At 36.7% G+C, this 14,469-nt stretch overlaps 1 protein-coding gene across 2 annotated transcripts in view; it reads left to right on the plus strand.

The window, feature by feature from the left end:
* The window catches only part of LOC114202982 (ATP-dependent zinc metalloprotease YME1L1), a 48,918-nt gene extending 44,404 nt beyond the window's left edge, over positions 1-4,514 (plus strand). For both annotated transcript variants that reach the window (XM_088025497.1, XM_088025498.1), the window contains 4 exons: positions 456-582; positions 676-749; positions 1,577-1,663; positions 4,128-4,514. In XM_088025497.1, coding sequence (XP_087881623.1) covers positions 456-582; positions 676-749; positions 1,577-1,663; positions 4,128-4,271 — 432 coding nt within the window. In that variant the 3' untranslated portion in view covers positions 4,272-4,514. The remainder of the gene's footprint in view (positions 1-455; positions 583-675; positions 750-1,576; positions 1,664-4,127) is intronic.
* The last annotated feature ends 9,955 nt before the right edge of the window (positions 4,515-14,469 follow it).

Below are 14,469 nucleotides of genomic sequence, written 5' to 3' on the forward strand. Positions count from 1 at the left end.
TTCAAATATTATATATTTATATTATGAAATTTAAATCTGGAATGACAACAAAGTATCATTCTTAAATATGTAATTGCTCTTTTCCCTCCACAAAGAAACTATGTCACTGGTTCCATAGTTATTCTAAGATTTTTCTTATTGAGTACAAGTTTCATTTTCATACCTTTCTAATGATAGACATTTTAAGCATTTTTGTGCTTAACGTATAAGTCCATCCTCTTGCAGTATCATATACCTATTACATATAAAATGAATTTTTGCTTTATAAAGAATTTTTCTTATTTTGTATATTGCCAGTTTTGTCATTAGTTGCCTGAGACCATCTCTACTAAATGTTTTTGAACTGTCAGCATCATGATATTAAGTACTATAGCAAGAGCCAAGTGATTATTCTGATTATTAATATAGGTATTTCAAACTGTGTCTGAAGTTTTTCTTTGTTTTCAATTGTCTAGGTGTCCCTGTTGCCTGAGAATGACAGATGGAATGAAACTAGAGCTCAGTTGCTTGCACAGATGGATGTTAGTATGGGAGGAAGAGTAGCTGAGGAGCTTATATTTGGAACTGACCATATCACAACAGGTTAGCTGTAAAGAATGGCTTTAGTTCAAATTGTGCTTGCTGATTTAAAAATACTTTAAAAAATTGAGTTCTATGTATATTTTTTAATTTTAGGTGCTTCCAGTGATTTTGATAATGCAACTAAAATAGCAAAACGGATGGTTACCAAATTTGGAATGAGTGAAAAGGTAATAGTTAATTTTAACCCTTCCTCATGTATCAAATGATGATTTGCCAAGTGTCTGTTTATGAGAGAGGGTTGTTTTTTGGTTTTTTTTTAAGTTTTATTTATTTGAGAGAGAGCGAGTGAGACAGAGAGAAAGCACAAGACGGGGGAGGGTCAGAGGGAGCAGGGAACCCGATGCAGGACTTGAGTCCCAGGACTCCGGGACCATGACCTGAGCCGAAGGCAGTTGCTTTAACCAACTGAGCCACCCAGGCGCCCTGTGAGAGAGGGTTCTCATTATAAATTGTCAACATTTACTTTCCACCCGTCTCATTTCAAGTAGATTTGTCACAGCTTATTCTAAACTAAACTGTTTTTGTTTTTTGAGTAATAACATATAGTATTCACTTTCCATTCTAGCCGCTTGGACAATAACAGTATTTCATGAGTTAAGCAAATGATAAGATATTCTATTTTCTGTTCTTATGACAAAACACCTATTTGCTGAGCTTGCTTTACCCTTTCCACATATTTCACTCCTGCATTATCACTGTGGCTTCATGAATCATTTCTAATACACTACATTGTGGATTTCTGGATTTGGAATAGCTGCAAAGGTTTTCTAAGAAGGTACTCAGAACCATACTTACTACATTTTTTCTCTTGTATTTTTAATTTTAGTCTTATACTTTCAGAAGAATGATGAAATTTCTTTGCCCTCAAGGGTGTTTTTATATTGAATTTCTTCCTTGTCCCCATGATGTTTCCTTAAGTATAGGATAGTACTTCCTCTGTTACATTTATTAGTGGTTTAGGGTTTTTCTGTTCAATTTCTTTTGTTTGTTTTAGCTTGGAGTTATGACCTACAGTGATACTGGGAAACTGAGTCCAGAAACTCAATCTGCTATTGAACAAGAAATTAGAATCCTTCTAAGGGTAATGATCATATTTTTCTATGCTTATTTGTCTAGTCATAATGTGCCTTAATAGTTAGGTACTACCAGAAGATAATGGTTATCCCCTGTTTAGAAATGTCACTACGTATAATAAAGAGAATAAGTGCACCATTGAAACTATGATTTCAATTTGTTGTTTGGGAGCCTCTGGTCATAGACTGAATCTTTATTTTATTCTGGCTATAGGCTAGGAACAGTTAATATCAGTAATTATAAATATTCTACTTCAGCTGTAAAACCATAGAGTTGTTAGAATAGGGGTATTGATTATTTTGAGTCTTTATTGGTTTTTCACTCTGACATATATTTTATTCAACAAATATTATTTGCTTTGTGCCTAGCTGCATGCGTGTGCTGAGAATGAAGCACAAAGTTCTTTGAAAACAAGTCTTTTTGATTGCAGTGTGCAGTACAGAATATGTGAGCATAGACTCAGTGAGATCAGTAGGTACTGTAGAGTCTCCTCATTGTACAGCAGATGCTTGGATTAGGGCAGTGAGTGTAGAAATTGAGAAAATGAATGCGTTCAAGAGATACTGATACAGTGGAATCAAAATGCCTTTTTGATGTTTGGGTGAGAGAGCAGCTAAATTAAATACAAAGCTGTTTCTGCCTCATGCAGCTGTATAGTTGTGTGTGTCTTTTACTGAGAAAACACTGATGATGGCCTAAGGTGGGGAAGTATGTAGATAATGAACTGAGTTTTATACATATTGAATTTGAGGTGTCTTTTTTTTTTTAATTTTGTTTATTTGAGAGAGAGAACGAGAGAGCGAGCATGAGTGGAGTGGGTGAGGGGCAGAGGGAGAAGCAGACTGCCTGCTGAGCAGGGATTCTGACGTGGGGTTTGATCTCTGGACTCCGGGATCATGACCTGAGCTGAAGGGCAGACGCTTAACCGAGCCACCCAGGTGCTCCTGAATTTGAGGTGTCCTAGTGAAGATTTCAAGTTGAGGGAGCTACGTGGACCTGGTGCTTAGTGCAGAGGTTCGATATGTGCATTCCATTTGGATGTGCATGGAGGCAGGTCTTGGAATGGAAATGACTGAGCTAAATTCCAAAAAGTCTAGTGAATGAAAACTGTAGTTAGGGTAGTAGATTGCAAAATCAAGGATGTTGAATAAGGCTACAGTCAGATGGTGTAAACTTCAAAGGACTCATGGTTTATGGAAGAGGGTAGCATAGTAATGGTCTGTCAGTGGTGAGGGGAACAAAGAGCTCACCTCTTTACCCTGAAATGTCTGGGATAAGAGTGAATCATTAGCTGCCACTTGAGGGCTTAGGAATCTCCCCCAGGGAGGGCGAGGTTTTGATTAACTTAAGGGGGTAGAAAATGGTTTAAAGTCATTAAGTATATGAAAAGTCTATATAATGGAAAGGTTTAGAAGGTGTTTCAGAAGAGGAATTCTCTCTGCCTTCCCTGAATCTTCATTCTCTTTCCTTTACTATTTATGTTGAGTAAATTATCTATACTCTAGTATTCTTAGGGCATTGGAAATACTTTCTTTGCTCTAGTACTTTTCTTAAATGTTAAGATTGGGAAGGCAGTAGGTACTCTTTCTGCTAGATGGCACACTTACATTGTTATTAAGGGAAATGATGACTAGCTAGTACACATTTTAGGTTCAAATGTTTATGAAACTTAAAAATATGAAAACCTTATCGTAGTCTTTCATGTTACAATGTAAGGGTTTCATTCCAGTGAAGTTTTTAAAGTTAATACTAATTCATCCTTGGATATTAGTTTCAATATTCCATGACATATTTATAATATTTTATGTTTTTTTTAATTTGATGATTTCACTTGACCATAACGGTTTTGTTCAGAATGTCTAATGATGTTTATTTTTTAATAATTGTGTCATGTTTATATGACTTATGCTTCTTGATGTTGGTAAACTCATTTTACAGTGGTATAGTTGTCACAGACTGACAGTTGTTACCAAATAAGACAATAGAAAAGTAGATCTTTTCTGTGAATAAATTGCTGAAATCTCACAAGGCAAAAGGAGCAAACCTCCCTTTCCTTTTTAACATGTGTATTGAATAGAGAAACAGATTTCTTTGTTCACAATTTAAAATGCAGATGAGTATAATACATACTTTTATATCTTTAAGTAGCTCCCTAAGTAATCCTCATTTATCAATGTGATAGATTTTGAGGTTAAAAATAGAACCTTTGCAAATACGAAACTTATCTTTGAGAACCAAGCTTGCCCTATCTATCTATCTCTATCTATCTATCTATCTATCTATCTGTCTGTCTGTCTGTCTGTCTGTCTGTCAAGTAGGCTCCATACCCAGCATGGAGCCCAATGCTTTTATCTTTTATAAGTAGAAATGAATATATTTCATATTTTTTAAGGCATATACATTTTTTTTTCTTACTGTTTTTGCTTCTCCTAAGTTTTCTGCCTCTTAGATACCTGCTTTTTTCATTTCAGGACTCATATGAACGAGCGAAACATATCTTGAAGACTCATGCAAAAGAGCATAAGAATCTAGCAGAAGCTTTACTAACCTATGAGACTTTGGATGCCAAAGAGATTCAAATTGTTCTTGAGGGAAAGAAATTGGAAGTGAGATGATAACTCTTAAAATGGATGCATTGCTGGTTTTACTGCAAGAATATATAAGTAGCATTTCAGTAGTCTCTTTTTGCAATGCTTTTCTCCCATTCTTGCCTTGGTGTCACTCAAGGGTGTGAAACACTTTGTCTCTCTTTTGTCATGTTTAATCTAATTTTGGTTATTCTCCTGATGACACCTATTGCAAATTATCAACCCATAGTAAATATGTTAAAGAAAATAAAGAACTATTAGGATTGGAAACAGCTTGTTTGAGAAATGTCAATAAGTTATTCATTTGAAAATAAGTAGTGATTTTATGGTTGGTTCCTCTATTAGATGTGAATAAAAATTGTGCCTTTAGCTCTTGGGAAGTATTTTTACTTGGCAAAGTAAAATTGTTGAAGGATTGTCTTTGTTTTTAGATAGTACCTTTTATCTTTGATAAAGATATGCTGCCATTTGGCTGTCGGTGAACCATATTTCTATATAGGTCAGTGGAAACTTCATTAAGATGCACTTAATTATGCTCCAGATTGTCCGTATATAAAATAGTTCTTTTTGTTTTTGTCTAAGAGTAGAGAATTGTAAATGTACAGATATAATCAGAATTTACATGATTATAACCTTTTAGAAATGCAGCTTGCATTTTCATGGTCTTTTTTTTTCTTTTAAACATCATTATCATTCTTACTAATGAAATTTATTTCAGAGCTGCAAGTATTTTGTTAAATAAAAAGTGAGTCACTTCAAAATCTAAATAACTATAATTATGCTTGGTATTAAAAGAAAAATTAACCCAAAATCTCAGTCCCTTCAAAGTGAACTTTGAATTACCCTATGTTAGAAATGTAAAGTCATGTTTGCTTTTCATTTGGATTTAGTGAATATGAATATGTTGTTACTGGATTTACAGATGACTTTATTTAACTCAATAGAAAAATTATTTTAGAGCTCATTGTATTGGTTTTACAACCAAATTATATTCTTGAAGTGATTTTATTAAAATTACCTACAGTTTTCTAATAACTTTTAAGCTGTATATGGTGTTCATTGAAGAAGTTAATAGAGGGAGTTTGCTATACAATATCCTTGCCTCTTTTTTTTTTTTTTGTAATTTTAAATTTTGATCTAATTTCAAACTTACAGAAATGTTACTGGAATAATACAAGGAACTCCCATATACCTTTGGTCCACATTCATCATCCCATTTTTTAATTGCCCACCTCCCTTTCACCTTTCTCTTCTCCTTCCCTCTCCCTCTCCCCTTCCTTACTTCTCCCTGTATGTATATATGTCTTTGTGTGTATGCATGTTTTTATTTTTCTTGGATAGACTTCTAGGATTGAAATTCCTGGGTCATGTAATAATTTTCTGTTTACCTTTTAAAGAACCTGATGAGCTGCATCATTCTCTACATCTTCTACAGTATATTCTTATAGTCTATCTTTTTGATAAAGTCATTCTAGTGTGAATGAAATAATATCTCATGGATTAACATATATTTATCTACACTAGTGATATCCTCTCCTGTTTTATTGGCTATTTGTATATTTTCTTTGGAGAAGTGTCCATTCAGACCACCTTCCCTGTCACTTTTGGGTTATTTGTCTTATTATGTGTTGTAAGAGATCATTTATTCTGAATACAAGTCCTTTATCAATCTTTTTTTTTAATCCAGTCTTTTATCCAGTCCAGCAATCTCTGTTGAGTGGAGTGTTTAGTTAATTCAAATTTAGTATTGATATACTTGTTTCTACACCTCTCATTTTGCTTTTTGTTTCCTTTTCTTTCTTTTTTTTTTTTTTGGTCATATCTAAAGAGATCCTTCTGTTCCTCCTTTTTTGAGTTACATCTTAGTGGTTAATCGAGGTATGACCTTGTGCATCCTATCAGTCTACTTTACTTCTGGTCAAATGTAGGAACTTTGTTTCAATATATCTCATTTTCTTCTCTGTGCTCTTAGTGTCATATGTTAGATCTGTGCATGTTACAGCAACTCAACAATACAGTGGCATAACTCATGCTTTGTATAATCTTATTTCCTCAGTCTTTCTCTGGGAATATCTTTTATTTTGCCTTTTTTTTTTTTTAAGAATCATTTTGCTGGATATAGAATACATAGTTGATTTTTTTTTCTTTAATCATTTTGGGTTTTTTTTGGTCCAGACTTTATTTATTTTTTTTGACAGAGAGAGACACAGCGAGAGAGGGGACACAAGCAGGGGGAGTGGGAGAGGGAGAAGCAGGCTTCCCGCCGAGCAGGGAGCCCGATGCGGGGCTCGATCCCAGGACCCTGGGATCATGACCCTACATTTGACCAGCCACCCAGGCACCCCCGTTTTGATGATATTATCCCGTAGGCTTTTGGCTTCCATTATTTTTTGTAAGAAGTCAGCTGTTAGTCATAATTTTGGTCTCCTTTTGTGATAGGTTGTTTTTTTCTCTTGCTCATTTCAGGGTTTTGTTTTTGTTTGCTTATCCTTGTCTTTTACCAGTTTGACAATGATGATGTGTTTAGGTGTGGATGTTCTTGTGTTTTTCCTAGTTGGGATTTACTGGGCTTCATAGATCTGTAGATTAGTTTTTCATCAAATTTAAGCAATTTTTGGCAATTATTTCTTCAAATATCTGTCCTTTTCTGTCTCTTCCTTCTGGGAATCTCTTCACATATGTGTTGGTACACTTAACGTTGATCTACTTTCTGAGGCTTTGTTCATTTTCTTCATTGTTTTTTCTCCCTCTGTGCTTGAGATTGAATAATTTCTGTTGATTCTTCAAGTTCATGGATTCTTCTGTCATCTCAAATCAATTGAATTTTCCATTTCAGGTACTGTATTTTTCAGCTCTAAGTTTCCATTCAATTCTTTCATTTACTGTGTATCTTTTTTTTTTTTTTGAGATTCTTCATGCATTGTATCATTTTCATCACAGTTTTCATTAATTCTTTAAACACGACTTCCATTAGTTCTTTGACCATGTCCATATAGCTGCTTTTAAATCTTTGCTGAATCTACCATTTGGAAATAGTTTCTCCTTAATGCTTTTCTTCCTTAGTAAGGGTCACACTTTCTTGTTTCTTTGCTTTGTAATCTTGTTGAATTTCAGATAATGTAGCAATGATGGATTCTGATTTCTTCCCCAGGGATTGTCTTGTTCAGTAACTTGCCTCCAGTAAATTTATGAAGTCCATCTCTATTACAATGTGCAGCCATTGATGTCTCTGTTAATTTAAAAAATTTTTATAATCTTGCTTCCTAAAGGTTGCTGCTGTGCCTGCATACCTTAATATTTAGCCAAAGATTGGATGGACTTTGTGTTTAAACCCCATCATTCATGCTTTCTACTCTGCTGATGGATCTGTGTGGGCTTCAGGTCCATTCACCATATGAGTCATTTTCAAGGCTGCCCTGGTTTTTGCTTTCTAACAGGCTTTTTGCTTCTCCTTTGTGTGTATGTGCACACCTTGGCAACCATGGGTACGTGGGTGGCTTGTACCAGCTTCAGTTTCTACTCTGCATACCTCTGGTAAATCTGGAGTCTGTGGAGTGCTTATCGAATCCAGATGGCTATCTTACCTCTCAGAACTTAATGTTAAATACCTTGCTACTCTTACCTTGTTTGCAGCAAACAGGATTGCGACCTCAGGCTAGAGAACTCTGTGCTTAGCATAGAGCCACTCTGACTTCCTCTGCATCAGGTCAAGCAAGTCCCTTCTGGCAGTGACAACAAGTTCTGGCATGGGAAGTGAGAGCACAGCACCACAGACTCACACAGTTCTTACCAAATTTGCTTCAGTGATTTTCATGAATAAACACTTATTAGTTTGTTGTAGGTCTTCAGTTGATTTCCAGAGTTTTTAAAATAATTTTACCCAACTTTATAGTTGCTTTTTTAAAAGTGGGGATGATTTGTCAGCCTCCTCACCTCATCGTACTGAAAGCTAATCTCCCTCACTTATTTTGAATCCTACTCCAACCAAAGCAGTTTAATAAGAATAGACCTAGAGAGGACTGGTAAACCTTTCAGAGCTATCCATTCAAAGCTCCCAGAACGCCAGGGTTTGACATGTAACCTTTATCTATAAGTTGATTACTTTTGGTAATGGATACATGTTTTTTTAGATATTCTTTGTGTTTATTTGTATTCATTTTAAAGTAAATACTGAGTTACTTCAATCCAGCTGGTTATGAGTATATTTCTTAATGTAAGTAGGTAGTATTTTAATAAAATATGTTGGAATGTAGATTTGATCTTTGGATTGAAAAAAATAACACCTAGTCATGGACATAAGAATTGGGAGAGTTGATATATTTGAACTGAGGACTTTATTTCTATGCAAATCCTCTTCTACCCCCATTGTGTCAGAGGTGAATCCCCATTCTTTGAGGCAAGAATGTGGATCCCCCACCCCATTTAGACCATGGACTTAATTTAGTCATATATAAATGGTATGTTGTCTTCAGTCTTGCATCATATGGGTAATATAATAGGTAGGTAATCTGTTACGAATTTGAGAATGCATTTAATGGGGAAGAAAGCTAATTACAAAGCTGCCAAAGTGGGAGGGTGAGAAGGTACTTATTTCTCATAAAACCTAGTTTGGAGAGCTTGATATGAATCACTTGCAGTTCTGGAAGTATAAATGTTTGGCTTATATTCAGGAAACCTGGAACCTGAGAGGACTGGTAAGGTGCTTTGGTTAATGAAGGAGTCTAATGTTAGTTGAAGCTGTTCTGTACTCTCAGCATTTGGTTTGACAGAAACTGCTTGAGTGCTAATGAAGGACCAGATGTTTGTCAAGTGTGGAGAGTGAGCCCTTGTGGGAGGCTCCATTTTAGATACCGTACAAAAGGGTTGCTTAGAGGTGCAAAGAGGCCTCACAAGAAGACAATCCAAAGTGGATCTCTGGATTCCTTAAGAGCTAAGAAGAAAGAAAGACCAACAGAATGGATTGCATTCACTCAGGTCAAGGGAGTTGCAGGTGAGAACAGCCGTGGGTACAGAAGTGCCCCTGAGAGAAGGTCAGCTTTAAAATAACTGCCGGCGGGCGCCTGGCTGGCTCGGTTGGTTAAGTGACTGCCTTCGGCTCAAGTCATGATCCTGGAGTCCCAGGATCAAGTCCCGCATCAGGATCCCTGCTCAGCGGGGAGTCTGCGTTTCCCTCTGACCCTCCCCCCTCTCATGTGCTCTCTCTCTCTCTCATTCTGTCTCTCTCAAATAAAAATATTTTTAATTAAAAAATAATAACTGCTGGGCACCTGGCTGGCTCTGTCAGTAGGGCATGTGACTCTTCATCTTGGGATCATGACTTTAAGCCCCATTTTGGGGCTTTAAAACAAACCAAAACCTAAAATAATAAACTGATTGCCAAATGCAGCCTGTTCAAAACCATCTTCAGTAGTATCAGCCAGGTAAGAACTCAGCCACCCCCTACGGTTTTGATTCTGGCAAGGTGAAACCATACACAGCCAGCCAGCTGAGAGAGGAGGGATGGAATTAGGCAGGAAAGAAAAAAAGGACCATGCCAGCCTTGTAACCCTACTGCAGGTGGTTAACCTGTAGCCTGACCTGGCTAATTAACGCTTGACTTTTGGTGTCTTATTATTATATGGGGCTGGACATTCTGTTTTAGTGTTGTATTACAAGTTAAAACAACTCTGGATTTATTAAAGTTTTTCAATCTGGGTTGGTAGAAAAATATCTGAATACTTAAGAGACTAGTGGGAGATGATTTTGCTGTGTCATTATATCCCATGAGTCAAAAACAGTGGTTTCATATATTAAGATTTTTGGGGGTGCCTGCCTGGCTCAGTCGGAAGAGTGTGACTCCTGATCTTGGGGTGAGTTCGAGCCCCACATTGGGTGTGGAGATTACTAAGAAAAAATAAACTAAAAAAAAGATGTTTGAGCGTTTTGTTTTGGTGATATAATCCCATTCATATGATTTTTCAAAATCTGAACTAGTTCTGTTGCAATTGTGTATGGAATATATATGTGACTATATGTCACTGTTAACTTTTTAAACAAAACTATTGTCTTGGTATTTCTATATGATTTTTTATTGTACTATATTACAGCTTACTATTCTTTCCTTTTAAAATTGCTATGAGACGGGCGCCTGGGTGGCTCAGTTGGTTAAGCCACTGCCTTCGGCTCAGGTCATGATCCCGGAGTCCCGGGATCGAGTCCCGCATCGGACTCCCCCTTCTCTGTGGGGAGCCTGCTTCTCCCTCTGCCTCTGCCTGCCATTCCCCCTGCTTGTGCTCACTCTCTCTCTCTCTCTATGTCAAATAAATAAATAAAATATTTTAAAAAAAATAAAATTGCTATGAGATTTCGTGGTTATTTTTCCATAATTGTTATCAGAATTAATACTGTTAATACTGAAAGAGCTAATCCAGGAATTTAGTAGAATTATCTATATTATTGCTAAATTAATAAGGCAGGAGAAATCCCTTTCTGATGACTGCTTTTAGTTGGTCACAGCTCTTATCTCCCCCTTCTGTTGATAACATTCTTATGATTATGTTAAAATTCGGGAATTATCTTGTGGTGTCCTTTGCTCTTCAATACTGGTAAACTCTGAGGTTATTTCATTGGTTCTTTTAGCTTCTCTCCCTTTTCCTCTGTCATCTGTATGCTTTTGATTTCTTGGTCTTTCTCTCCAGCCCTTCTGTTAAGGCTGTATGTCCATCTGTTGTATGTCCATCTGTTCTGTTTCTCCAGAGCACAACATGTGTACTTCAACAATAAGCTATTCTCTAATTTATTCTAAGTCGACTTCCTGCCACCTGATGGTGAGTTCTAGGAAGCAATCTTCAACATATTTGTACCTCTAGGACTGATTGAAGTGCTTTATAGGCAGTCAGCTAATAACATTTTCAGTGAATGAAACAATAATAGGCATTCAGTAGGTTAATTATTTTAATTTCGCTCACCCTCAGGCAGAGCACTGGAATAGATGGTTCAGATTCTCCATAGAAAGTTAAATAATGCTATAGAGACTATTATGTGACCTTTTCATTCCTGAAAATATCCCAGTGAGTAGAACAGTAACAGGAGATACCCTTTATGTGACTGGAATGTCTTCTTGTAGAGGAACATGACTTCTTTTTTAGAAGATAAAAAATGCAAGGTCGGATTGTGTGCCAGGTTTATAAAGTATCTGACACATAGAAGGACCTGCCAAAGAGATTAAGACGTCTAGCATATGAAATTCTCTAAGGTATTCTGGATTGATTTCATATAAGATATGCTTTATCTTTGATCAACCAGTTGCTGCCATTCATGTTCTAAATTAAGTGTTTTACATAAATTTATTATTAATGAAAGTCTCTTAAAATTCAACCCCAGGAGACAGTCTCCTGTATCTTTCATATATCTGTTTGTAGTGCTGGGAGATATCAGACTTAATTTTAAAACTAGAGGGGATGGACTTATGAGTAGGGCAGAGGGAGGAGCAGGCGAATCAAACTCATATTTAAAGACTTCCTCTGGGTGGGGGGATGGGTTAGCCTGGTGAATAGTATTAAAGAGGGCACATTCTGCGTGGAGCACTGGGTGTTATGCACGAACAATGAATCATGGAACACTATTAAAAACTAATGATGTATGGTGATTAACATAACAATAAAAATTATTTAAAAAAAAAAGACTTCCTCTTGGGGCGCCTGGGTGGCTCAGTGCGTTACCCGTCTAACTTTGGCTCAGGTCATGATCCTGGGGTCCTGGGGTCAAGTCCCACATCGGACTCCCTGCTCAGCGGGGAGCCTGCTTCTCCCTCTCCTTTTGCCCCTCCTCCCTGCTTGTTATCTCTCTCTCTCAAATAAATAAAATAAAGTAAAAATAAATAAGGACTTCCTCTTTACAATGTGAGATTACACTTCATCCCTTGAGTGACATCTAGAGTGACCTGCCATTTCCTGAGATCATTATGTAGCAAAAAGGATTAATAATCATTATTTTAGACAGAGCCTATTCCATTTCATGTAGATAAATATTTACAAATTGCTCTTCATAGGGAATATACCGGTGTATATGCCTACCAAAACCATAGTCTTTATTTTTATTTTTATTTTTTTATTATGTTCAGTTAGCCACTGTATAGTACATCATTAGTTTTTGATGTAGTGTTCAATGATTCATTAGTTGCATATAACACCCAGTGCTCATCACAACTCGCGCCCTCCTTAGTACCCATCAGCCGGTTACCCCATCCCTCACCCCCCCCCCCTCAGAAACCCTCAGTTTGTTTCCCGGAGCCCATAGTCTCTCACGGTTCTCCCCCTTCACTTTTACCTTCCTTCTGTGGTCATCCGTGCTGTTCTTATGTTCCACATATGAGTGAAATCATGATAATTGCCTTTCTCTGCTTGACTTACTTCACTTAGCATAATCCCCTCCAGTTCCATCTGTGTGGATGCAAATGGTGGGTATTCATCCTTTCTGATGGCTGACTAATATTCCGTTGTATATATGGACCACATCTTCTTTATCCGTTCGTCTATTGAAGGGCATTTCGGCTCCTTCCACAGTTTGGTTATTGTGGACATTGCTGCTATGAACATTGGGGTGCATGTGCCCCTTTTCACTACATCTGTGTCTTTGGGGTAAATACCTAGTAGTGCTATTGCTGAGTTGTAGGGTAGCTATTTTTAACATCTTGAAGAACCTCCATACCGCAAAACCATAGTCTTTAAAACGATCTTTTTATGTCAGATTTTTAAAAGTTGTATTACAATGGAGCTTCAATTTGCATTTTCATTAATTAATATGGAAGGAAATTAAATATCTTTTCCTATTAAAAAAAAAAGACTCCCTCTAGTCATTAATCACATCCATGCCAAATTCTTTACTCACCATGCTTGCACAAGTAAAAGCCACAGGTTCCATTAATTATGTGTTAGGACCATGTAAACTGGGTGACTGTGTTCTTGCTTTCCCTTAGGAAGAACGTATTAAAGCTGAGTTTTGTTTACTGCACACCTCTAATGGAGTTTTTAAGTTGAATTGTACCATTAGTAATCAGATGCAGGCTTTTTTGGATTTAAAAATAATGAAATAGGTTATTTTGATGTTACAAAGAAGTGAAAAATCTCTTCTTTCCCGTTTTCCAGATCCCTTGTTTATCTTACATTGTCCTGTGAACTTACCAAGTGATCAGATAAATCAGGATGTTTTTGTGAATAGATGGGCATCTCTTCCATAGGTCCTGGGTATAAATAGATGTGGTTACAATTAAAAAATAAAAAGTATGTGTGGGGTGCCTGGGTGGCTCAGTCAGTTAAGCATCTGCCTTCGGCTCAGGTCACAATCCCGGGATCCTGGGATCAAGTCCCAAATTGGGCTCCCTCCCTGCCTGCCGCTCCCCCCAGCTTGTGCTCTCGCGCTCTCTCTGGCAAATGAATAAATAAAATCTTAAAAAAAAAAAAGTATGTGTCACATGAACTCTGAAGGAAATCGATGTATAGTGAGAGCCTCTCTGTAGCTGCCATCTTACTATGTTGAATTGGATACATTTCACGTAAGTGTGCTTATCTTTAATGTTTCATCCTTTCTGTTCTGCAGAAATGATTTTAGGCTCTCACCTCAAATTTTGCCACTCTTCACAGCCCTTAAAGTATGTTAAAGACCAGCTGTTCTTAAACCTGACATGTTATGTCTATGTAACTCCTAGAAATTATGAACTAGGTGATGACAAAGGCAGAGGTGTCAGAAGATGTAAGGAAATGAGACAAAATATAAAGGTATTTGCAGAAGTTGGTTGCCAAAGGATTTTCAGGAAGAACAAAAGAGAGACTCTTGTTTTTGTATTATTTTGAAATAATCACAGTTATCTGAAAAGAAGCCATAATCAGTTGTAGTAAAAAAATATGAAATGACTGAGCGATGATAAGAAATTTGTGGTTCAAGCAATGTGAAGTCTGGTGTAAAATTTTCATGGATGGGCGAACACAGCACCTACCAGTTAGAATGGCAAGTTGCCAATATTAGTTCTGCTATGACACAGGTTCAGTTTTTTTAAACTTTAAGTTTTGATGATAAATCATGTTTCATGCTGTTATAGCAGAAAAAAAGACTTCAGAATTTATGCAGCTGATATCATATACTTTGATTATTATATAACTGATTTTTTTTTCTGTTTGGGATATTAGGCAGACATGTGTCTGCCTGTACCCTCTCTCCACATAAGCTGATGCCTTTTGTATACTTTTTA

The sequence above is a fragment of the Eumetopias jubatus genome, unplaced genomic scaffold (assembly GCF_037043125.1).
Source record: "Eumetopias jubatus isolate StellerSeaLion01/CBP00866 unplaced genomic scaffold, mEumJub1_p1.0 scaffold_8, whole genome shotgun sequence".
NCBI lineage: Eukaryota > Metazoa > Chordata > Mammalia > Carnivora > Otariidae > Eumetopias > Eumetopias jubatus.